The 24,098-nt window shown below is 35.2% G+C and overlaps 3 protein-coding genes across 6 annotated transcripts; 2 read left to right on the top strand and 1 right to left on the bottom strand.

Moving 5' to 3' along the window:
* Nucleotides 1-1,860: 1,860 nt before the first annotated feature.
* On the top strand, nt 1,861-6,148 carry LOC110655746 (beta-glucuronosyltransferase GlcAT14A). Its single transcript, XM_021812181.2, has 4 exons — nt 1,861-2,603; nt 2,784-2,859; nt 2,981-3,096; nt 5,499-6,148. The coding sequence occupies exons 1-4, from the start codon at nt 2,117-2,119 to the stop codon at nt 6,014-6,016; spliced, it is 1,197 nt and encodes a 398-aa protein (XP_021667873.2). The 5' UTR covers nt 1,861-2,116; the 3' UTR covers nt 6,017-6,148.
* A 569-nt stretch (nt 6,149-6,717) lies between these two features.
* LOC110655744 (multiple C2 domain and transmembrane region protein 14) lies at nt 6,718-9,966 on the bottom strand. The gene has a single exon (XM_058146597.1). It carries the CDS (start codon nt 9,806-9,808, stop codon nt 6,791-6,793), a length of 3,018 nt encoding a protein of 1,005 aa, XP_058002580.1. The 5' UTR covers nt 9,809-9,966; the 3' UTR covers nt 6,718-6,790.
* Nucleotides 9,967-11,779: 1,813 nt separating this feature from the next.
* Nucleotides 11,780-23,833, top strand: LOC110655747 (transcription factor IIIB 60 kDa subunit). Of its 4 annotated transcripts, none has more exons than XM_058146595.1 (21): nt 11,780-11,901; nt 12,036-12,140; nt 12,281-12,326; nt 12,491-12,572; nt 13,296-13,368; nt 13,602-13,687; nt 13,767-13,843; nt 14,736-14,792; nt 14,896-15,008; nt 15,837-15,916; nt 16,037-16,123; nt 16,835-16,915; nt 18,157-18,318; nt 18,420-18,524; nt 19,069-19,138; nt 19,236-19,357; nt 20,304-20,384; nt 20,882-21,019; nt 22,363-22,452; nt 23,007-23,060; nt 23,148-23,833. In XM_058146595.1, the coding sequence occupies exons 6-21, from the start codon at nt 13,640-13,642 to the stop codon at nt 23,367-23,369; spliced, it is 1,587 nt and encodes a 528-aa protein (XP_058002578.1). In that variant the 5' UTR covers nt 11,780-11,901; nt 12,036-12,140; nt 12,281-12,326; nt 12,491-12,572; nt 13,296-13,368; nt 13,602-13,639; the 3' UTR covers nt 23,370-23,833. The 4 variants fall into 4 exon arrangements, with proteins under 4 accessions (XP_058002578.1, XP_058002576.1, XP_058002579.1 ...); XM_058146593.1 differs by having other exon boundaries at nt 12,239-12,326; XM_058146594.1 differs by having other exon boundaries at nt 11,803-11,901; nt 12,019-12,140; nt 12,239-12,326.
* The last annotated feature ends 265 nt before the right edge of the window (nt 23,834-24,098 follow it).

Genomic DNA, 24,098 nt, shown 5'->3' with positions numbered 1-24,098 from the left:
GTTTTGGTGATGTGGGCTGATGACGTGGAAGGTAGTGGAAATAGGGACAGGTCAGCAAAATGGTGACTTGTTGAGGAGGGTCTCTTCTCTTCTTCCTGTGTTATTCCTTGTGACTTAGTTGAGCTTTTTAATGTTCTTTATTTACCAACTTGAATTAAAGGAAGTGAAAAAGGAAAAGGGTACCCTTCCTTTTTTCAAATGAAAGAGAGTGTTTTTTGTTAGGTTCAACTGCTAACTAATTTTTGTTCTTATTATGTTCATGTTTCTCTTGAGCGTATCCTGAAAATTCACCAAAATTTAAAAATATATATAACTTCATCAAATTTTAAAGGAGAACAAGGACTAGCTTATTCTTGGAAATTCCTACTTTGACAAAAAATCTGTTGCTTTCTTTTGGAATAAATCATTTGTTTGTTTGAAAAGAATTTGTTTCTTTTAAAATAATTTTTTCAAATTAAAAAAATTAAATTCTTTTATTTTAAATATAAAAATTGATAAAAAAGATATTAATTTAATTGAATTTTAATAAAATTTTAGTTTAAAGATCTCTTCAAATTATGGAATTTTTTTTAAGAATGTTTCCTAGTCCATCATTGAACATTAAGGCGTGTTTCATATGATAAGAATGGAACAATAAATAAAAGAGTATATTTGTGTTTGAGAAATTAAAATGTGATAAATTAATTATGTAAAAAAGGAAATTAATTCAATTAATTGACAATTCACATCAAAATTCAATAGTATGGAGTAGAAAGATTGATTAGGCTTCAAATAAACTCATTGATTTGTATTCATTTACAACATGTAAAAAGTAATTTCAACAATAGAGTTCAAGCTTTTATTGAGAAAATTCTTTTAAATTTTAATAACATTAGCTCATTTAATTATGATTGAGTTAGCATTTTAGTAGATAAGCACCTGCCTATTAATGCAAAGAATGAAGGATTTGATCTTATCAATCTCATTTTCTTTACAAACTTTAATAGGAATGAAGGATTTGATCTTAACAATCTCATTTTCTCTAAAAACTTTAATATTAAAAATAATTCAATTTAAGAGAAAATGCCAAAGTGATTCTAAACAAGCTTCTTATGATTATACTCTAAAATGCTTTGGGAAAGAAGAAGATGCACTTTTCTAGTGCATGTGTTTGACACATTAAAATAACAAGAAACAAGTCTAAGTATATGAACTTCAAATTTGGGGAACTTTCACTTAGCAATTGATGTGTTGTTCAACTACCTAACATCAATCAGAATTCATTCCATGATTGAAGACATATTATACACTTAAGTTATATTTGGCATTGAGTTTCAGAGTCTGAAACTACTTTTCTTAATAAAAGCACCATTTTAAATACTGCTAAGATAAGTAATTTGAAAAAAATTATTTTATTATTTTAATATTTTTATAATTAAAATTAATTAAATTTAATTTTTAATTATTTTTTAACACTCTCTAATTAATATATTTAAAAATGTGATTTTCTCCCATGCTAAACAGGCCTTAGTAAATATCAAATACTGAGTTTTTATTCTCTAAAACAGCAAAGTGAAGGCCTACGTAATAACTGCAATGAAGTCCTTTGAAAAAAACATCTAATTGTATGTAGCAGTTTGGGCCATACTAGGCCTTGTTTGAATCAAGCTACACAATTGCCCCAACCTCCAAAAAATCAATATAAGGGGCTTGGAGGCTTGAAGCCCTATCTATCATGAACCCATCAACCAAAAGCAAGGGCCATAGGGGTTGTTTGGTAAATTTATCATTTCGACACGTGGCAGCCTCTTCATGTTGTTGTCTATTTTCTTTCCCCTCAACTCCCATTAAATCCAATCCCTTGCCCAACCAATATAGTAATTTTGCACCTTCCATAGCCAAATAAAGTCTCCATCCCAACTAATACAGTGACCATTCGAGGCCTTCCCTTCGAAGTAAGGAACCCAAACAAGATCTACTCCACGCACTTCCATGCCTTTTTATGTTATTATTCCATCCTCCCTCCTTCCACCATTAACCAATTAAACTACCTTTCTCTCCTCTGCCAGCCAACTGCCCCCATTCCATTTTCTCTCCAAGAACTTTCCTTTTCAGTTTCTTCTTACTCACCCATGAAATGGGTATCAAAATTTTTGTCATCCTATTCATGGCAACCTCAATGTTCTTCTACCTATTGTACATCCCCGCAAAACTAACCATACCCATTTCCAGATTCACCCCAGTCATCAACTTAAATATGCTGAAAGAACACAAACCTTACCCGGTAACCTTTGCTTACTTAATTTCTGCTTCTAGAGGTGATACCAAGAAGCTAATGAGGGTTATAAAGGCACTTTATCATCCAGGGAATTATTATCTGATTCATGTGGACGCTGATGCACCAGAGGTGGAGCACAGAGCAATAACAGAATTTGTGTCCAGTGACCCAGTTTTTAGCCTTGTAGGCAATGTTTGGATTGTTGGGAAATCAAATTTGGTGACTTATAGAGGCCCAACTATGCTTGCTACTACTCTCCATGCAATGGCTATATTGTTGAGGACTTGCAAATGGGACTGGTTTATTAATCTTAGTGCCTCTGATTATCCTTTGGTGACCCAAGATGGTATGGTGAGTGGCCTTGTTGATATCAGCATAAGCATGTACTCCATTATTGCCTGCAAAATTTTCCATAAAGATTTCCTTTTTTGTCATGTATTTATTTGTTTGTTTATTACTAATTTTCTTTCCTTCTACTCTTTTATCCTGTTAATAATGTGATTTTGTGATCCAATTTTATTTCCAGATCTAATTGATGCCTTCTCTGGCTTACCAAGAGATCTCAACTTCATACAGCATAGCAGTCACTTGGGCTGGAAACTGTAAGATTTTTTTTTTTATTCAATTTTCTGAAACTTTCTCTTTTTTGGGTTTGATATCTTGTTATTTTAATTTATAGAAAATAACGTTTTAACCATTGAAAAATAAATATATATTGATCAGGAATAAGAGAGCCAAACCAATCATAATAGATCCAGGGCTTTACAAACTCAACAAATCAGAAATTTGGTGGGTTATCAAGCAGAGGAGTCTCCCAACTGCCTTCAAGCTCTATACAGGTTTTTCCTCAAATCTTTTTTTTTCTTTATTATTATGAACAATACATTGACATCCATGCTTTTCCATTTCCATGCTCCACAAATTAATGGCACATAATTTTGTTTATTCATTTATTTATATTATTTTTCGTGCTTATCACTAGCATGTGAGGTTTCTGCAGTGGATGGACATGTATCTTTAAAGTTTAAAATTTGATAGTTTAATTTTGCAGGCTTTGATTGAGCCCCTATGTTTTGGATGTATTTAAAAATGCTCCCCTCTGTTTCCTTTTTTTTTTTTTTTTTTACTTCATTCTTATATTGTCCAGATTGTCATCATATCAGAACCCTGCCGACAAGAATTCTTAAATTTCATTTAGGAAAGACTTACTTAAACCCGGTGCATATACCCAATCAATCTATAAATGCCACATTATATGAAATCATTGGTATTACCTATTTAAAATTATGGTTTATTCACTTTTAATTGGTTGGATGTACATACGCTTGGGTGCATACAAGAATTTTCCATTCCTCATATCCTAAAGGGATTGATTTGAAATTTCCTAGGCTTGGTACTTGGCAGCATTAACATTAAACCTTGTATTTTTTTTTTTTTTTTTTTTTTTTTTTTTTTTTTAATTTGGTGGGTAGGAAAATATATATAACAAAAACAGAACCTCCTTTTTGTTTTTATATAAGTGAGTTCAGCTGTCAAATTAGAGAATCATAATAGCTTGCTTGCTAGTTGCTTCAAATGATAGTTGAGTAAGACCTTAGGCCTAATCTTAGAAAAAAAGTAACATAAATGTCAAAATCAACTTGTAGCTAATTGGCTAAGATGTCTATTTATGGATCCTATTTTTACAAAAGAAATTAATGTGACAAAGTTGTGTTTAGTTTAAATGTGATATCAATTCAAGGAAGCTAATAGAATGAACTTGCACTTTGCAATTATAGAATCATCAAACTAAATGTTGTTGAAATTAAGATAGTTCCATTTGGCTGGTGCTCATGTGCACACAAGCAGACGACTTTAAAATGTGAAGTGCTAAGTGCGGTGGGGCTTATCATTAGGTACCATGACAAATATTCAAATATCAATCAAATTCATGTTGAAAAAGGAAAATGGGTGCTAGTGCAGGACAGTGTAAAGGGTGGAGATTAGATTTGATTAAGAACAAGATTGCAGATGAAAGCTTGATATGTTCACTTTCATGAATCTGTAGTCTATGTGATTGTCCCTTTCCTTTGTTTTCATTATCTAGTGTCATTGGTCCCACTAGATAAGTGGCTGTTGATGCTAGTTAGCTGGGCATTCTTGTCATAATCTGCATTAGGAATTACTCTTAATTTGAATATATATATATATATATATATATATATATATATATATATATATATATATATGACGTTTTATCAACCCACCTAAGTATGTGGGTCCACCATTGAAATGAACCAACAAATACCTAATGATTAACTCTTAAGTTGTCATGTAATCACTATCAAGAATCATCGTGTAGAGATTGGATTTCTAGAGAAATCTTTGAAGGGGTCAAGGACAGACAACAGCATGTGTGTCTTGGGGCTGCATGATCCAGAAAGTGCACATGCCATATCCTGGTTGATGTTGGGGAACTCATGTGCTTTACTGCTAGTACGGAGGACCTTTTAGACTTAAAATAATGGATTTCTCATATATATATATATATATATATATATAATATCAGATTAAGAAAATAATTATTGTAAAGGAAAATAATCTTTTCAAGTAACTTGGGAAATGAGAATAATTTAAAAAAGTAAGTTGCAGAAGTGAATATAATAATATTCTTGCCAGAAAGAGAACCACATGGATTTGTTTACTTTCATGCCAGTTGCCTTCATACGCATATTGAAGATGCTTAAGAAAGGCCCAAAATGGTGACATAAGTTTCAGAGCTTAACAATTATAATCATTAACAAAAGGGTTGATAATGATATTACAGGTAATATCAGACCATGAAGTCAGTTGAATTGCATAGAAATTATGGTTTCATCTGTAATTTGTTTATAATGGAACTTAGCAAGAACATTTTACTGTTGGAACTGAACTTTTCTTAGTCCGGTCAAGAGTGAAGATGGGCATCTACTTTTGATAATGCTTTTTAAAAGTGATATTATGAATGTGAATTTATTGATCTTTTCTCCCTGGTGCTATTTTTGCAAGAAAAGAATATATTATGAGAATATAATTACGTAATAGCAGTCACCCATGTGTTCTGTGGGCCAAGAAAATCTTTATTCTCAAGAAACCTGTAAAAAATCAATCAGAAATTATGAAAATTCCTTTCTTCATGGTAAGGTTATCTGGATAAGCAACAATATGCATGTAAATGGAACTTTTGACTTGTTAGATGCTGATCATATTTATCTGCATACAGGTTCAGCTTGGACAATATTGTCAAGATCTTTTGCAGAGTATTGCATTGTGGGTTGGGACAACTTGCCAAGAACTCTCCTCCTCTACTATACCAACTTCGTATCCTCACCAGAAGGCTACTTCCAAACACTTGTATGCAACTCTGAAGACTATAAAAACACTACAGCAAACCATGATCTTCACTACATCACTTGGGATACACCTCCTAAGCAGCACCCAAGGAACCTGGGGCTTAAAGATTATAGAAGAATGATCCTGAGCAGTCGTCCATTTGCCAGAAAGTTCAAGAAAAATGACCCAGTTCTCGACAAGATTGATCGTGAGCTTCTTAAGAGGAAAAATGGACAGTTTACATATGGGGGTTGGTGTTTGGGAAGTGGGAAGAGCCACAAGGCATGTTTAGGCTTACAAAATGAGAACTACGGTGTTTTGAAGCCCGGATCAGGGTCAAGAAGATTGCGGAGTCTGCTTACAAAACTTGTTTCAGCAAACAATTTCACTAAGCGGCAATGTAGATGAATGCATACTTTTCTCTACAAATAAGGGGGAAAAAAAGAAGTGAAATGAGAATATTTATTTTCCAGTCTGTTTGATGTGTGCAAAAGCTACTATGAGATTTATAGTGAAATAGTACTAGTTGAGAATTAGCAAGTCAAAGCCCAATTTTCTATTTTTGGTTTTAGATTAGTTTTATGTGTGACATTGTTTTCAATACTTATTTTCCTAAAAACCATTTAATTTGTAAAGTAAAAGAATTTCTACCTAATGAATTTAATGAAAGACCCATTATAAAAGTAAAAGAATGATATCTTCAAATCAATTAGAGCCATGGTTTCAGCAGCAACAATTAGCGTTACTTTCTGGCATGAGTTGGAAGGGCCCATGGCATTCAGCCTTAGCTTTCTTTTTAGTACTTCTTTGAAGTCCAGGCTTTATGATCATGTCATATTAAGCCCCCTGCATAATCGCCGGATTATTATGGTTCTTCTAGTTCTTCCTACATATTTGGGAAGTACACTTTTCATCTCTTCCTACATGTCTGGGAAGTACACTTTTCATCTAATGGTCACCTTACCTAAATATCTACAACAAATCCTTTCATTAACTTTTGTCCCTTGAATGCTCCACCGCCCCCCCCATAAACAATATAACGGTCACTTTTTCTGCTTTATGCATGTAACAACACAACTTTTTATCAACTTTAAAAGCTCAAATCCAAATAATCAATAAAACAATAATTTATGATCTTATTACAGAAATCAAAACGGCTACCTGTAGTGCACTCACTACAGTCTACAGAATTTGATCTGATAGCGACGGTAGTCGCCGGAAAAAGTTGACAGGAATAGACGGCATGTCGTCACGGAACCTTGGGTGGCGGAGATAGTAGAACCCTGACCCTAGCACAAAAACCTTAAACGGCACCGCGTAAAATACCAACGAAGCTAGCAAGCAAAACACCATAAAAATCCCAGTAGCCCTTGGATCCCTCCAACTACACAACGCCTCTAAACGCTCTCCTTGGGCTGCCAAATCACCTAAAAGTGTCTGTGCCCGCCCAGATAAAGCCCGCAGCCTATCGTATCGAATACGAACCACGTCAGATGATCGTGTGGTAGGAAATCCATCAAACTCTTCATCGAGCTCATCCTGGCCCACAGCATCCACATAGGAAAGCCTTGGGTCCATGTTGTGTGGGACCCTTGGGCGATATCGAAACCTCAGTGCTAAAATCAAGAAGGCGTACATGAATACGGTGGGGAGCAGTAGATGTGGACATAAAACGACAGCCACAAGTAACACATGGACTAGAATAGTGGTGGGTGGGTGTACCCACGTGCGAATCCCATCCAACCAACGCGCCAAAGTAGCCGCATGTGTGAGGCACCCAACCACTCTGAACCAGTTTGCCTTGCTTCTCCTCATGCTCCACATGTGGGTGTCGCTATCCAGCATAAACTGAACCACTTCTTGACCTAATGGCGGCTCAGACCTGGCTAGCCGAGCCGTGACTATACGCATAGCCGTGTGGCGCAATATGTCTTGTTGAGCAGGACCCAAAGGGCGCACATAGTGCATTCTGGGAAGCATTGGAGTTGCGTACTCTTGCATTAAACTGAGCCATGATGAGCATGAAAATCTAACGGCTATCTCAATCTCTCCAATTTTCTTGGCCCCACCAGGTAACAATACGGTAAGCGAATAAGAATTTAGGTACACCCGATTTGTATCAAGCGTTGATAAGCGTATACGTATTTTCCCAACTCTGATATCTTTTCCTGGCTCATCCCGCTTATACCTTCCATTATCAAACACGCCAATAGTAAGCACAGTGCATGGATCATATACGTCCCATGTGTACTGCTCATTCCACCGTGGATTAAATCGATCAAGGATCGTGCGGGTCCGAACCCACTTGGGCCCATACTTAGCCACAACATAAGCGTCAGTAGTCCCACGTGTACCATCCTTGGTTTTCACCGGAAGCAGATTCGTGGCCCCTCGGATCCCAACCTCTAACAGCCCTATGGGAGCTTTGGCTAATTGCTTTGCTGCAGCTCTAACATCGCTAGTAACATGTGCTGCCTCATCTAGCACGTGATAGCCACCCTCCAAACATACTCTCACGTGTATCCTCCCCGTGTACGGCCTGTTCTCATCGCCAATCAAATTGAACCATCTTGATTTGGGCTCCGTACGATCATCCGTCCGCCGCTCTATGCCTGCCATAGGTATTTTAGCATGGCCCACAGACTGCCCATTGGTCACATCTTCCATTGTCACCACTAAAAACGGTTCAAACGGCTCAGCCGCCACAAAAACTAAATCCTCGTTCCAAGTGGGATTAGCCGAGCTAGAGGAGGAAGACCCAACTGAAGTCCTTCCCGTTTTGAAAACCTGTGCGCCAAGCTGAGCCTTAACATACAGCTCTGGACTCCTAGCCTTAGGTTCGGAAGCCAAAGCTGGCTGCAAATCCTGGGTTTGGATTACCGTTAATCTCAAATACCAAAGCTTTGGTGACAAGTACACCTTGGCTCGTGTCTCGGGTATCAGCCCGCCCGAGTCCGACTGCCAAGCCTCCTGAAATGCCTCATCGGCCTGAGTCCCGACCCAAACGGCCAGCATGACGTCATTTCCCAGCGACTTCTCTGATTCCAAACTGTACCATTGAGGAGCCAGAGGACTATCGGGTGGTACTCTCTTTGGTACCTCCTGCAAATCGAACGATACCGTACCCAAACAACTCTCTGTTTTCTCCTCGTTCTCTTTCTTCTCCTCTGCCCACACTGAAACCTCCAGAGAAGTTGAGTTCAGTCCCTCCTTGTCAAACGCAAAAACTTGGTCCCAATCTTTGTCATTCTGGCTCTTTGTTTTGATGCTGTGTGTACCGATCGCAAGCTTTGCATACATTGCAGGATTAGATTCAGAGCTTGCTCTTTTGGCCTTTACAACGCGGACATATAGAAATGCCATGCGATCTACCAGATCGTATGCACTGCGGCTGCGATCGCTAGCTAATGACCGGAGTTCAAGGTCGTTGATTGTGAAATCGGAACTTTTTCCGGTGTCTGTTGGCTTATCCTTTTGCTGCTTTGATGTCTTTTCCTCACTGTGGGCCGATGGTGGATTATCCACCTCAACAGCTGCTGCTGGAGGCGCTGGGGAAGCTTCCTCAGGTTTTTTTGATTCTTTTTCCTCCTGCGGTGGATTTGGCTTCTCCTCCTCTTTTTTAGCTTCAGTAGACGGCTCTGCCTTTGGCTCTTCCTTTTTCTCCTCTTTATTCTCTTCAGCTTTCTCTTCCTTCTTCTCCCCTTCTGGTTTTGCAGCATCCTCAGGTGGCTTCTCCTCCGCTGCAGCCGGAGCTGTTGCTTCTGGCTTTTGCTCCGCTGGGGCTGCCGGTGGATCCTCATCAATATAATAAACTTTCAACCCAATTTCTCCTTTAATCTGTGAAAACACGCTTCTTTTCTCCAACGGATAGTAAACCAGAGTTTCCGATCCAGCTTTAACAAATCCACTCCCAGCGATCTTTACTTTACCAAGAAAAGTACTTCGTTTTCCAGTCTTCTTATCATTATAAAGATTGATCTCTAAGATCTCGGAGGGCATGGAGTCAGTGTCATGGACTAGAAATTCAAGCTTTTCATCCCACTCTGGATTCAGATCTCTGAACTTGGTCTTGGTCCTCCGCCGCTGTCCGTCAAAGTCTACAATAGCATAAGCACTGGCTGTGCCTTGGCCATCTTTCGGCATCAGATTCTTTGCATTGCAGACTTCAACGATAAGCTTCCTTGTGCAAGTTTCCGACATTTTAGGATGGTTGATCACTGAGCTCCGATTATATAAAGCAAAGTTTTAGAAAGGAAAGAAAACAGAGAGTGAGGCTGCAGAGTAATGAGAGAAAGTGGTATGGTGTGGTGTAATTGAAATGAAATGGAGTGGGAAGGGCGAGGCCAGGTGGGTTTTAAAAGTCATAAAGAGGAGCGTGGACACATCAGTAAAGACACGTAGGACCAGCGTGGACACGTGGAGAGATCTTGGGGTGCGAGATTTTTGGAACGGAAGAGGAGGTAACTGGGCAAATGGTAAATGCAGCAGAGCGTGCCTGGTGCTGAGCTTTTAGACGTTTCTCTCCCAACTTTTGCTTTTATCAGCCACTTGGTTTGATTTACAGGAAATTCTCACTTATCCCCTCTCCATTTTGGTAAATGAAATGATGGAGTATGGTAATTACTAATTACAGTGTGTGATTAGCTTAATCCAGATGGAATAATTGGATGAAGATTCTCATTAAATTCAGTTAATTTGGCTTGTAGCTTTTCTAAACATATTAATAAAGGCACACGAGTGGGTAGTAGCAATCAGTCCTCTGCAAAAATGAACGTTGCTTTGTTCTTGTGCTTCTTTAACGTCAGGCACAAAAAGAGAGTAAATAAAGAAAGTTGTTCTTGCACGTTATAGCAAAAATTAAATACAGTGATCCCCCTCGGTCTCTGACACTACCAAATAGATGTTAATCTTTCTTATTTTTATAATAACAGTGGCTGGCAACGTGGGTTTTCTTGTTTTCAATGCCTGATATGATCTGATTTAGCCCTAATGACATGTGATTAAGATGAAAATATATATAAAAAAAAGTAAAACAAAAAAGAATAATATTGCAAAATAGTTATGTGGGAAGCAACATGCAGCAGCATCCAAGGATTCAGTCTCATCATGAGTCATGGAAGAGAAGCTATGCTCCCAACCTGAAACCCCTTTCAAGAAATCGTTCTGGAGATTCTTTTACGATTACCCCTCAAATCTCTTTTAATTCTTTGCATTGATTCTGCACAGATTGGGATTCGAACTCCAAATTTTATAATTTTCCTCTTTGTTTGCTGTACAGTGAAGACTTACGTTTGAAGGAGCCAGCAGTATTATTTGCGAAAGCAAAATTCTCTCGTAATAAAAAGTTCGTTCTTGTGGGTTCTATTGATAACACTCTCATAAAGCTAGCTGTCTTGTTTTTTATCTCTTTCTTAATCTTCTTTTGTTTGGTTGAATTCCATCTGTGGTTAAAATTAGGGCTAAGTATTTAATTAAATCAAATTATCAAAATCAAATTAACTGAATCACTATATTTTAAAAATTAAATTGAATTAAAATAAATTAAAAATTAAATCAAATTAAATTTTTTATTTTGGTTCAGTTCGATTTTGAATCAATTAATTTTGAGTTTTAAAAATTTTTTTTAATTTAGACTTAATTTTTAAATTATTTAATATGATTTGACCTAAACTTAATAACTATTAATCAATTAAATTAAATAATTTATATATATAATTATATATAATTTATAAATTTTTTATAAAAATAAATTAATTTAAAAATTAATAAAATAATTAAATTCAATCAGATTTAATTATTATTATTTTTTAAAACCTAAGTGAATTAAAATAATTAAAAATTTTAAAATATAAAATTAAATTAAATTATTTTAAAAATTAAATTAAATTATTAAAATAAAATAATTTAATTTAATTTATTGAATTCGAATAAAATAATGCGCACCCTAACCAAAACAGCAATATCGCGTGAGCCGTAAGTTTCATTCTTTTTCACGCGAGCTAAACGAACCAAAAAAAAAAGGGAAGGAATTTCTATAAGACGCTTACAAAATTGTATACGACGCCGTTTATGTCAATGTCAAAATTCAACGTGCACGAGAAACGAAAATCTGAACTACTCTTTTCGCCCGTGTGCCTCACACTCGCTAATCTCTCTTAATTCAGATTTTATATAAAATTCTGCGACTCTTGGACCTCTCGATCCCCATTTGTTGGTGCCTTCCCATCAGAGGACACAGACACACTGTGCCTTCAAAACGCGCCGTTTTGCGTTCGAATTCAACTCCATTGGAGGTACTCATCCGAATGGCACTTCCGTTTTGACTCATTTATTCATTGTTTGTGTAATTTCCCATTGATAGGCTGGATAGGGCTTGCTAATCTCTGAAGTTTGGATTTTGGACTCATTAGCTAAGGACAATTTGCAGTTTGGTTGCCGAGAAGACAGACGAAAATAAACCAAAAAAATAACGGGAAGGGAAAGAAAAATCCGAAGCTTTGAGTTTTGAAATTACAGTACTTACATAGATAAGGTAATTACACAGGAATTTAATCTTATTCTGTCGAGTATTATCTGTTTTACTTTGTTCATTCAGATAGGAATCGAGTAATTTGTTTTGTTCGCATGTAGATTTTTTAATACTTGCTTTTTATGAGATGGTGTTTTGTAAAGCCTGTGCAAGAGATGTTCCTGGAATTCGTGATGGTGATGGGCTTTTGTAAGTGTTGCAATTTGTTTATTTTTCGTTTGATGAGTATAAAATTGCACCCCTCTCTTGTTTGTAGCTGTGATTATGCTGAAGATTGACTTGGGAGCTTAACTTCTTCTTCTTCTTCTTCTTCTTCTTCTTCTTCTTCTTCTTTTTTTGGTTGTGGTGTTCAGATCCTGTAGCAGGTGTGGTAAAGTTCTTAAATTTGATAATTATTCAACTGAAGCCACATTTGTGAAAAATGCGTCAGGGCAGGTATGTTATTCCTTTTCTTGTACTGTTGTGTCTCCATCTTTATGAATTTTTTGGTTAATTAATTGAGCATCTTTAAACACAGTCAATAGGAAATATTTACAAAGTGATGGGGTTTGTGTTGCAGTTGAGCTATTCCTGCATATGGTTGCCTTTAAACTTTGGGACCATTTGTATTCCCTTTTGGTAACATCATCTTTTAAAGACTAGATTAGAGCTAGTTGGTTCCTTCTCTTGTTTACTTGAATGGTTGAAGTGGATATCATCTAAAAGTAGAGACTGTACCAAATATGAATTGCTTTCTTCTTCATGAGGAGTAAGGAGATTGATTGACATAAATAAGCCATCTAAGTAGAAGATGAACTACAAACCATAATAAATGGAACCAACTAGAAAAAAAAATGAAGGTTAGTTGCTTTAGTGCAAGGCAGCGCTGTTGCATCAAGTGAAAACCCTTTTTGTTTCCTAAAAAATTATTGCAATTACAATCTGGCCAGTTTTTCTTATTTTTCTTCAATATGGTTCTTGTTTATGTTAAACAAGTGGTTTTATTAGATATATGAACCATGACCTTTCAGATATTATTACTGTAACATGAATACATGACTATTTATATTACTCTTCCTAAGACATTAAAGTGCACTTGATCTTTAATTGCTTTAGTTTTTGCTCATATTTCTGTGTTTATTTTCTGTATATTCATGTCTTTTTTCTATCTATTTGTAGAGCCAATTGGCAGGAAAATTAGTGAGGAGTATTGAAAGTGAAAATTTTTCAAGGCAAAGGTTATATGATAAAGGTATGTTTTATTTTGTTCCACTTTTGGCTTCTGTCATAAATGTTATGGACATTGAAATGAATTTGTTCATTGATAAAGTAAAATACTCAAAATTATTCTGCTTCCACCTTCCATTGATAATAATGTTTCCACAAAGCTATGAAATTTTGTGGCACTCTGTGAACTTCTCCTTCCATATATAATATCAAAAATATATGTATCTAGCAGTTAATTTTTTTTTTTTCATGATGCAGCTTATGATGATTTGACAAATATAAAAAATGGCTTGGGCATGGGTGAAAATCTTGCCATAGTTGACCAAGCTATGGTGTATTATCGAGTATGTTTTCTTGTACTTAAATCTTTGCTACTACATATATTTTGATCAACATATCATTTTTTTTTATTGCCATATAAAGATAGCAGTTGAGCGAAATTTCACTAAAGGACGTAGAACAGAGCAAGTACAAGCTGCTTGTCTTTACATTGCATGTCGGTAAGGAATGCATATCTCCATTCTGTTTTTTTGTTGTCCTTTCTGTTAATCAACTGTTAGGGAATGTGTTATAGTGTGATTGAGGAAGGGCCATAGTTTCATTATTTTAACTTCTCTCTCCCTCCCTCTCTCTCTCTCCTCCCCTCCCCCTCGCCCTCCTCCTTCTTGTTCCTTTTTTTCTCTTTTCTTTTTTCTGTCCCACCCCAAAACTGATAAACTAGATAACTATTATTTGTTAACTGTTGGATGTTGTTGATAAATGTAAGATGTGTGAGTGAGGTAAAGTGTTGAGGATCATATTCTATCCTGGGACTCTTTCAGCTTCGTTTTGTTGCCATTGTCTGTGCTGGACATTGTCAATTTTTTGTTTGCTTTCTTGGTGCTGAGGATACAAACTTTTATTTGCTGGTTCAATATATATATGTGTGTGTGTGTGTGTGTGTTTCATTTTCCTTATTGTGATCTTCAATATATTTGGGGCGTATGCAGGTTATCAATACCAATCTAAGTTTGGCTATTGATTATAATGTTCTAACATTGAACTGAAGATGTTTGTCTCAAAAGTAGTAGTTGATGTTTATTTTTTATACTCTCTTAGAATTAACTTTGTAAGTTTTTTTTTTTTTGTTTTTGGGGTTGTGGTTGTTGTGCCTGTAATTCACATTGGTGGTATACTGGGTTAAATAAGTGATCCTACTTGAAATTATCACCAGTTTTTGAATAGGGAAATTTGCAATCCCATGGTTTCTTCCATTAAAAGAATTCTTATTTTCTTGTTTTCAAGAAAAAGAAGTAGAGAGAGTTATTTTGCCCCCTATCATGATTTGTTAATATGTTTAGTTGTATAATTATGCTTCAATGTAATAACATAGCCCCTGAATTCCATTTGCAGGGAGAATAGAAAGCCGTATCTTCTTATTGATTTTTCGAATTACTTGAAGATCAATATGTAAGCAGCCTCTCTTAAAAGCAAAGTTCAGTTCGTTTCATCTTGTTTTCCCCCTTGCTTTGGCATAATAATGTAATATTTCTTTTATTAAAATTGTTTGCAGTTATGTGCTGGGTGCTGTATTTTTACAGCTCTGCAAAGTTTTGAATCTTACAGAACATCCCATTTGCCAGAAACTTCTTGATCCATCCATTTTTATTCATAAATATACAGCTAGTAAGTATCTATAATCACTTGGATGCTGATTGATCATTTTACCTTATTAATGAAAAATCGATGGCATATGATACTCCATCTTGTCATTTTAATTACCATTGTTGGATTTCATTGAAAATGAGCAACTGAGGTACAAGAGCAGTGATGTATGAATCTTTTAAGAATAGAATAAAGGGAACAATTTCATTTAGGATAACAATGTATTCCCCTCTAGGAGAAATGAGAAATGAAAGGGAAATTAAAAATGTAAAGCCCTTAAATCACCCTGGACATCTGCTATAGAAAATTCTTTGAGACTCCAAAAATAGGAATATGATGAACCCAAAAAGAGAGTTTCATCCTAATCCTATTCTAATTACATTCAATTCTTGCAATGCCTATCTTGTTGAATAAGTCAAATCACTGCAATTTTATAATTGCATACATTGTTCAATGCTTCCACTCTTTTGCCTCATTTCCCCTGCTAGATCTCCTGAATTTGTTGGTAAAAAATTCTTCCAAACTTGCTAGGCAGACACAGCTCTTCAAAGTCTCCAAGAAGCTATTGGAGTTCATTTTATGGACCAAGGTCTAGACAGAAGCTTTCATCATAGATGAACTTAGTTATTGGTCTCATCACTCTCTCTTCTCCTGAAGACTCCGACTTTATCTATCCCTTTCCTTCGTTTGGTGTGTGTGTGTGTTTAGGAGGGGGGCATACCATTTTATGTTGTGAGATAGTGCCCTATTAATAAGATGTTCTTTTGTTTTCAATCTGAATTGTCTGATAACTCTTTTACATGAACATAGTTGTTTTGAGGGGAGTATAATGAACAATGCTCATTGTAGGTTTAGCAGGAGGAAAAAATAAGGATATTTCTGATGCTGCACTGACCATCATAGCTAGCATGAATCGTGATTGGATGCAGGTGCCATATTCTTTTTCAATACTATATGAAAAATGAAACTTTGTGATGCTGTTTTGATATAATGTGCAGTGGTCAATCATGTATGGTATATAATGCTTTCTGATTAAAGATTGCTTACAGACAGGGAGGAGGCCCAGTGGGTTATGGGGTGCGGCATTATATATATCTGCACTTTCACATGGACTCAACTGTTCTAAATCAGACATCGTAAGTCATGCTTTCTTTTCAACTGCACTTTCCTCTTTTTTTTTTTTTTTTTTTTTTTTATCTGCACTGCTTTAGTTGATTGAAAAGAGAAATGCATGATTTGATTCCTTGCCCTGATGAAGCCATACTTATTAATCTGACTGGTGTAACATTAAACATACTATATTACTGCTGCAGTTAAAGCAACTATCAGTGAAAGTGCCACATGTTCTATTTTCTTCACAAACAGTTGTAGTTTGCCGGTATTTTGAGTTTCTAATCAGCTGGAGGAATGTGGAGTTTATCTGATTGTGCATTTGGTGGTCCTTTATCACCAGCATTAGTGCTTTAGTCATAAGTGATTGTATCTTATTCGTTTATGCGTTGATTTTTTTGATGGCAAACTTGTTTTTATTGTTGACCAGTGACAAGTTGTCATCTTAAAAAGCTTAACCTTCTTCATGAGATTTTATTGTAAAATGATGTAAGATCAACAGTTCAGGATTTTAGGATAAAATTTGTAGGTGTGGGCGGTATTTGGTATTTTGAGTTAATATACTGTTGCTTTTTTATTATTATTTAAAGATATGAAATTCATAAAACAATATATGATCTTTGATTCTTGAGTTAGTTGTATTATTCTTGCCTCATATCTTGCTGGATTATTTAAGCCTCTTTGAAGTCATCCTTACTGAGCTTTTTTATGTGATACAATGTTAAAATGTTATGCAGTTGAAATTGGTGCATGTTTGTGAAGCAACACTCTCAAAACGATTGGTAGAATTTGAGAGTACAGAGTCTGGCAGCTTAACGGTACGTTCCTTGAAACAGATGTGAAAGATTTTAATGTTTGATCTATTAGTTGGCCAGAAATGATGAGGTCTAATACTAAAATAGATGAAAGTTGTGAATCTCCATTGTCCTCAGACGAATCTCCACATGCATACTAGCATATATGATGTAGAACAAAGAAGAACGAGGAACAAATCCTCAGAAAGAGAACTAATTCTCAAATTGTATTATACTATTAATAATCATAGTCAAAAGCTACAGAATAATAGAAATTTAGCTCTATTTATAGAGCTTACAACCCTAATCAAATTAGGATTAGGAAACAGGAAAATTCTTAATGATCAGAGCATGAGATAGGATTCTGGAGTTGATAAATGTGCATTGGAATTGACAAGTTCTATTCTTTAACTTACTTTGTCCTTCTGGGTGGCCCCATTATCCCTTGCTGCGTTATGGTATATGAATTGGTACTTTTCTCCCTGCAGTGGTAGTTTTCTTCTGCAATTTTTGGAGCTAATCAACACCAAGATCTAGGACAGGTTGAATGTTTTCACCTCTTATGATTCACTGGATTCTCTTTATATCCTTGGGTTAAAAATTTAGCTCATTGGCCCCTTAGGTCTATTTTGTTACTCTATCCAATCAGACAAGTTGGTACAACTTATGGGGCCAAAAGATGCTACTCTGAAATCTATAGGATTAGTCCAGGATGATGAAGAATCAGGCTTGGCTACAATTGGTCTTAAGCCTGGATCTCTTGAACTTATAGAAGGTAATTATGGACAGCCTGACATCCAATATGGAATCTTTAACATATCTTTTGAAAATGGATCCTGTTCATAGTTACAATCTAACCCTTTTTTGAAAAAGGAAAATCATTAGAGCACCCAAACATGTACCGAACTCAATCAATTATATTATAATGACAAAGGGTCTTCTGGAGTGGGTTCTACAAATCTATGTTTACCACATTGCTGCTGGCCCTTAGTTTTCAATTCAAGCGGATTAAATGTTAACAAACGAAAAATTATATATGAAGCAAATCTTTGGAACAAAACTGATTATTGATTCAATTCATTTAGGAATAAAACTTTTCTGAACGAGCTTGTTATTTTGAATGCCTATGAAATGAATAAACTAACATTTTCATTTGTCATCAAGCGTTATCTTTTTCTTTCCCCCTTTCTTTTTTCTTTCTGATCTTATATTCCTTTTTACGATACTGTGTTGTAAAATAAGTTCTTTATCTTCTTTGCTATTAGATTGAGGAACTGAATGCAAAGGCAGAAGAGCTTAAAGAAAGTTCAACAGATCAATCAGATATTATGTTGAAGACATCAAGCTCAAAAGAGTTGCTTTGTCATCACAAGGGTACTAGTAGACTTCCTTATGCCTATGGTCTTTGTAACGAGTGTTATGCGTATGTGAGTCCTCATCTTTTTTGACATTCTAAGGTGCCCTTTATTTTCTCTCTAATATGTATTCAACTTTGAACACTGCAATTCATGTTTCTGCCTTGATGTAGTTCATAGGATTTGAGGGTGGATCGGATCCTCCAGCTTTCCAGCGTGCTGAGCGGCAAAGGAAGGAAAATTCTTCTGCTATGAATAAGACTGATGACTCAAATGTGGTTAGTATAGCCTAAAAGTTAACAACTTTAGAAACTTTTGAATTTGCCTTTTCTCCCCTTTGTTGGGTATTGTGTTTCCATAGCTTGTTGGGGAGGTGGTTCTTTCATTTCTTTTTGGAAAAATCTTTAATTTTATGTTCTAACTTCTAACCATTCATGGGTGTCAGACACACATTGACAGTGATTTGCCTATGAAAAATTTGATTTTCGGTCTCAAAGTGTGTACTTTTCATGTATTTTTCTAATGCATCATGCGGTCTTAAACTCATGCATGGAGTGCCATTTCTGTTTTACATGGATTTATTTAGGATTTTGTGATTGTGGTAGTTAACTCTTAAAATCATGTTGCTCATCTGATGTAGTTATTCATATTGAGTTTATTTGCCATCAGACTTTCTTGTTCTGCTATATTAGCAACTTTGATATGTGTCAAACAGAATCAGTTGACTAATGGATTGGCGGAGAATTTCTGATTTTCTGCTGCTAACTAAAAGATAACATAAATCTAACTTCTAAATGATTCTGCTTCTTGTTTTTCTGTTAGTTTGAGGAGTTGAACAGTCAGCATATGGGCAGAGATGAAAGAGTGCAGTCTACTGAGCCAGAAAGTGTTGGTAAGCCTATCTGTTTTTTTCCTTTGGAAAGGAATTCTATGGCTGGACTCCATTGCTATGATCTTCACTCATTTTATTTGAAACTGTAACATTTCAGGGGTAGCTGCTCAGAATATGCCTGCTGATGATGGTGGTTGTGATCAATTTAGTGGAGATGACGATACATGTTCTAAAGCTCGCGATGAATCAGACAACTTTTCTGATATTGATGATGCTGAGGTGAACATTTAAATTTTGCTGTAACGTCTTTTCGTTTCTTTATGCATGTTACTAATCAAAATATATTTTTGCACATTCATGCTTTTGGTATAAATTGGAAGTTACCATGGTGATGTAAAAAAATTTGAATACAGTAAGGTTTCATTGTTGTTCTTTTGAATTGAATGCTAGAAAAATCATGAGGAATACATTTAAGTAAAAGTGGTGTTAAATCATATTTACAACTTGCATGTACCAAATTATGCACGTCATCTTGCTTTTATATGATGTGAAAATTTTTCATGTACCAAGTGCAAAACTACAGTTGTGTTCACACACTCAGCTTCAGAAACTTAAAAGTTTTTATGCTTGTCATGCAGAGGATTTTGTCAAATTTGTTTCTCTACCAACTTCATCCTTGCCCAGTTGACTATTGGTGGTCTTTGTAACTGCTAATTAATATTGTGAATCAGAATGCTTCTTCAGCTTTCAAATTTTCGTCTTATCTGCTTTAAACAGGATCTATGCCATTCTGCGGTGCAAAATGTTAGAGAGTTCTCTTAAAATTTGCGTGCTTACCTTTGTACACCCATAAAATGGGTCCCTCTTTATTAACATCAAGCAGAAACAAAATTTGCTTACTTCTATCTCCACCCACCAAAGTGGAAGGGGAATAAAGAAAATTCTATCTCTATATGATTCTGGATCTAAAGCATTTATGATAACCTTTATGAACCGCTGTTTTCTCGTCTTCTGGATATTCACTATGATTTAATTGTTGATCTGTGTAACATTTTTGCTCTTACTAATTTGGTATTTTTGTGAACTTGGCTATTCCAATAGCAGCTACTTTAGTCATTTATTTTCTGCATAGTCTTCTGTTTCTCATAGTTTGCTGGATAAATCATGTTTCAGTATAATATGTGATCACAGTGTGAAGTCCTCAGAATGTTGAAATATTTTACAGGTTGATGGCTACCTTCACAATGAGGAGGAGGTGCAGTACAAAAAAATCATTTGGGAAGAAATGAATAGGGAGTATCTTGAGGTAATCAAACTCATCTTTCAAATTCAGTGTCTTATCTATTTTTCAGGCTCTAGTTTCCTCATCCTGCACTTTTAGTCTTTTACATGTCATTTCACAAATGCATGAGTTTTTAATCCTTTCTTTGGTAGGCAATGAGATGACTTTGGAGTTATTATGGTTGTTCAGGTTAACAAATTGATGGAAACCCAGATGTCAAATTGTCAATTGAATACTATAGGGAACCTTGTTAGTCAATAGACATATGTCCGTCATCACTTCCATTTCTTGGATTGTCTATGAAATTATGAGATGGATTTTTCTCATCTTATTTTGCATTTGTCTTTCTTATTTATTTATGTGCTTAGTTTAGAACTTTGGAGAATTGCCTGATAACTGTTATAATACTATATTGGTTTTAATGACATATTTGTTTGCTAATGCAATATTGTTGTTGCCCTGATTCTATAAATTTAGCTGGTACTTAATCTGCAATTCTGCAATGCTGTAACTATTTACAGGAACAGGCAGCTAAGGAGGCAGCTGCTGCAGCTGCTAAGGAAGCTTGGGAGGCAAATTTCAAGAACTGTCCAGAGGACATGCAAGCTGCAAAGAAGCTTGAAGCTGCTGTTGCAGCAGCTGTAGCAAAATCGAAAAAGGTAACTTTATGATCATGTGCTACTGAAAGAAAATTTTAGAAATCCTATACTTTGGGAGGCTGCAAATATGACTTTCTGATATATGCTTTTATTTCTTTGCTATGAAAAAAGAACTCTTGGATGTTTTCACGCAGAACAACAGTAGAAAATGTCTAAAATTATGAAGAATATAATTCATTGCTGAAGATCTGTGTTCAACCAATTCATGTTGTTTGGCATAACAGATTCTTGAGCTAAATTTGTCAATTGAATAAAAGCCGTCATCATTGTTTTCCCTTTTCCTTTCCAAACCAGTGGAATGCTGGTATCTTTTGAAATTTTCAAATGACATACAAAAATGTTTGAAGTCTTTAATGCTCTCAATGGAAGATGTATAATGTACACTTTAGCATGTGGTTCATTCTACATAAAATGATATTTGTGATCAAACCAAGTGAAATTAATGAAGAGCCTAAAATGCTTTTGTGAACACGAACTTCATTTTCTCCATTATATGTGACTACTATCTTTTGCAAGTATCACTTAAAAATGGTTCATGTGATGGTAATAACTGGGTGTCTTTTTATAGATTTCTATCGATGTTTGTAGTTTACAGTATGCACCTTTTCTCCATCGATTGCATATTTTCTTTACAGTTTATGATGTTCTGAGATTTATTCAAATTTTCATCATTTCTCCTAATCAATCTAGATGTTTTGGGGGGTTGATAAAAGTAGGCGTATGCATGGGTTGCTTTGGGCAGTTTGTATATAATAGTACTAAACCAAAATGAGCTTCTCAGGTTACAATTAATTCAAATTGAAACCAGCCATTCAAACATTGAAACCAACCATTTTGGTTGGTTTATTCGGTTTACTCTTGTAAAAGGTGGCATCTTAAAAACTTAATTACTCCATTAGTGGATTGCCTAAAAAATTTATTTATGTGTATAGAAAATTTAAAGCATATATATGATATACATTAGAAACATAAATATTTGATATAAAATAATATACTAGTATTTTTGTAATATTATTGGTTTGGGTCGGTTCAGTTTAATTAGTTTTACGTAGAAACCATAAACCAAGTCAATGTTTTTGGTTTATTAAAATATCAAACTGAAATCAACAGTTAAAAAGTATTTTCATATTATTGGTTTGGGATGGTTTGGTTCGGATTAGTCTAGTTGGACAGTTTGTGCAGGTTGATGTACAGCCCTAGATAAATGTATAAATTTTGATGTCTACAAATTTATTCTTTTTTGTTCATTGATTCCCCATGTCTGTTATGTTTTAATTGTTTTACTTCATAAATTTGCCTCAAGCCTGAATTTTGATAAATTCTTTGTAAATCTTAATTTACAGGAAAGGCAACAAAAACGAGCTGCAGAAGCAAGAAACTCAGCTCCTGCACAATCTGCTTCAGAAGCTGCCCGCCAAATGCTGACAAAGAAGGTAGTTGCATGGGACACTACATGGAAATTTATTGCTATATGTTAAATGACCTATTTTGCAATGTAGAATTGGAACTGCTGTAACACTTTAGATTTGATAGTCTCACCACTGGAGGATACTTTGGAGCAGAAAATGTGGCTAATAAGAGAATCTGATTTTGGGGTTATCAAACATTTCACAAAGTTGGAACTGTATAATCAGTATTTACCATCACTACCTCTGTTCTACTTTGTGGTTGAATTACTTTCTTTTTTAAGGGGAGAAGGAACCAGTTAAAAAACAGCAGTGAATATGTTCATGTATCAAAATAATGGACAATTGCTTGGTATGGTTTGTTCATATTGAGTGAAAATTTAAAAAAGAACTGCTGTAACTACTGTGAGTCAAGCTTAAAGCAATTTTTGCTTGTGGAATAATGCTACTCTATGTGGTTCAATGTGTATTACATGTGCACACACCGACTTACCTGTATATTTAAGTAAATATAACATTTTTTTGTTCATTTCAATAGCATATTGGATTTTCTGAGAAAGGCAATATGGTTTCTTTTGCAGAGACTCAGTTCAAAAATCAACTATGATGCCTTGGAGAAACTCTTTGATGAACCTGTATGTTGTCTTTATATTTTTCACGTATTTTGATTTTTACCCTTAAATAAGCAAAATCAAATTTCTGAGATTTATTTTTCCTCACAGGGCTCTAAGGATCCCAAGAAACCAAGGACTGAATCATATTCTGATGATGACAACAAGTTTCCAAATACAGATGACAAAAATGATGACTTGGGGCCAGAAAATGAAAATGAGGACGGGAAGGATGCTGAAGCATATGATTACAATGATGATCATTATAAAGAAAATATGGAAGAAGCATATGGTTATGACTACAATGAAAATGATGATTATGGTGTTTATTAGCCATGGCAGATGGTTTTTCTTGCTCGTGATATTCATTCAGATCTTCTTGATAAATAGCTGGAGAGGAGGGGATCATCTTTCTTGAAACTATCTGAATGGATTGGTTGATGCATGTGCTCATCGTGCTGATGTGCATCTTTTTCCGAAGTATTGATGTATTCTTCTGCAGCATTCTCCAGGCAGTACATTACTTAATTCAGACTGTAGAATAGACTCTTCTCCTTTTCTGTATAAGTTCATGTCATTATCTTTTATAGGTTTTTTAGAAACCTTGGAATTTATTTATTTATTTATTTTTAAAGAAATAGAGAGGAGAAGAGGAGGCTGAGATCTGCCCTCATCCAAAGGTGTAATTATTGGGAAACATGTCAGAGGCATATCAAAGTCTGGTGGTAACTCTATTCTTATTAAACATTATTCTTAGAAATTTACAAATTTTATAATGAAACCAGTGTACTTCTGAATATGAACTGCCAACTATCGAATTTATCATTTCGTCAAAGAAGCCTGCTGAAATTTAATAGTAGCCATGTTTTATTGCCATTTTGTATTTCCTCTGGAAGTACGAGTGCGGTGCCTTCATCTGATTTCAATACGTCTAAGATGGTCAAATGTGTAGAAGTATCCGAATGATGCATATTAAGAAATAAGAAGTAGGATCTCTAAATTTTAGCAAGTTATCCTTGAATTTGTAGAAAGGATAGCCATTGGCCAAAGTGATTAGCTTCT

The sequence above is a fragment of the Hevea brasiliensis genome, chromosome 5, assembly GCF_030052815.1.
Source record: "Hevea brasiliensis isolate MT/VB/25A 57/8 chromosome 5, ASM3005281v1, whole genome shotgun sequence".
Taxonomy (NCBI): Eukaryota; Viridiplantae; Streptophyta; class Magnoliopsida; order Malpighiales; family Euphorbiaceae; genus Hevea; species Hevea brasiliensis.
The sequence above is the reverse complement of the archived record's forward strand: the minus strand, read 5'-3'. Positions and strand labels throughout refer to the sequence as shown.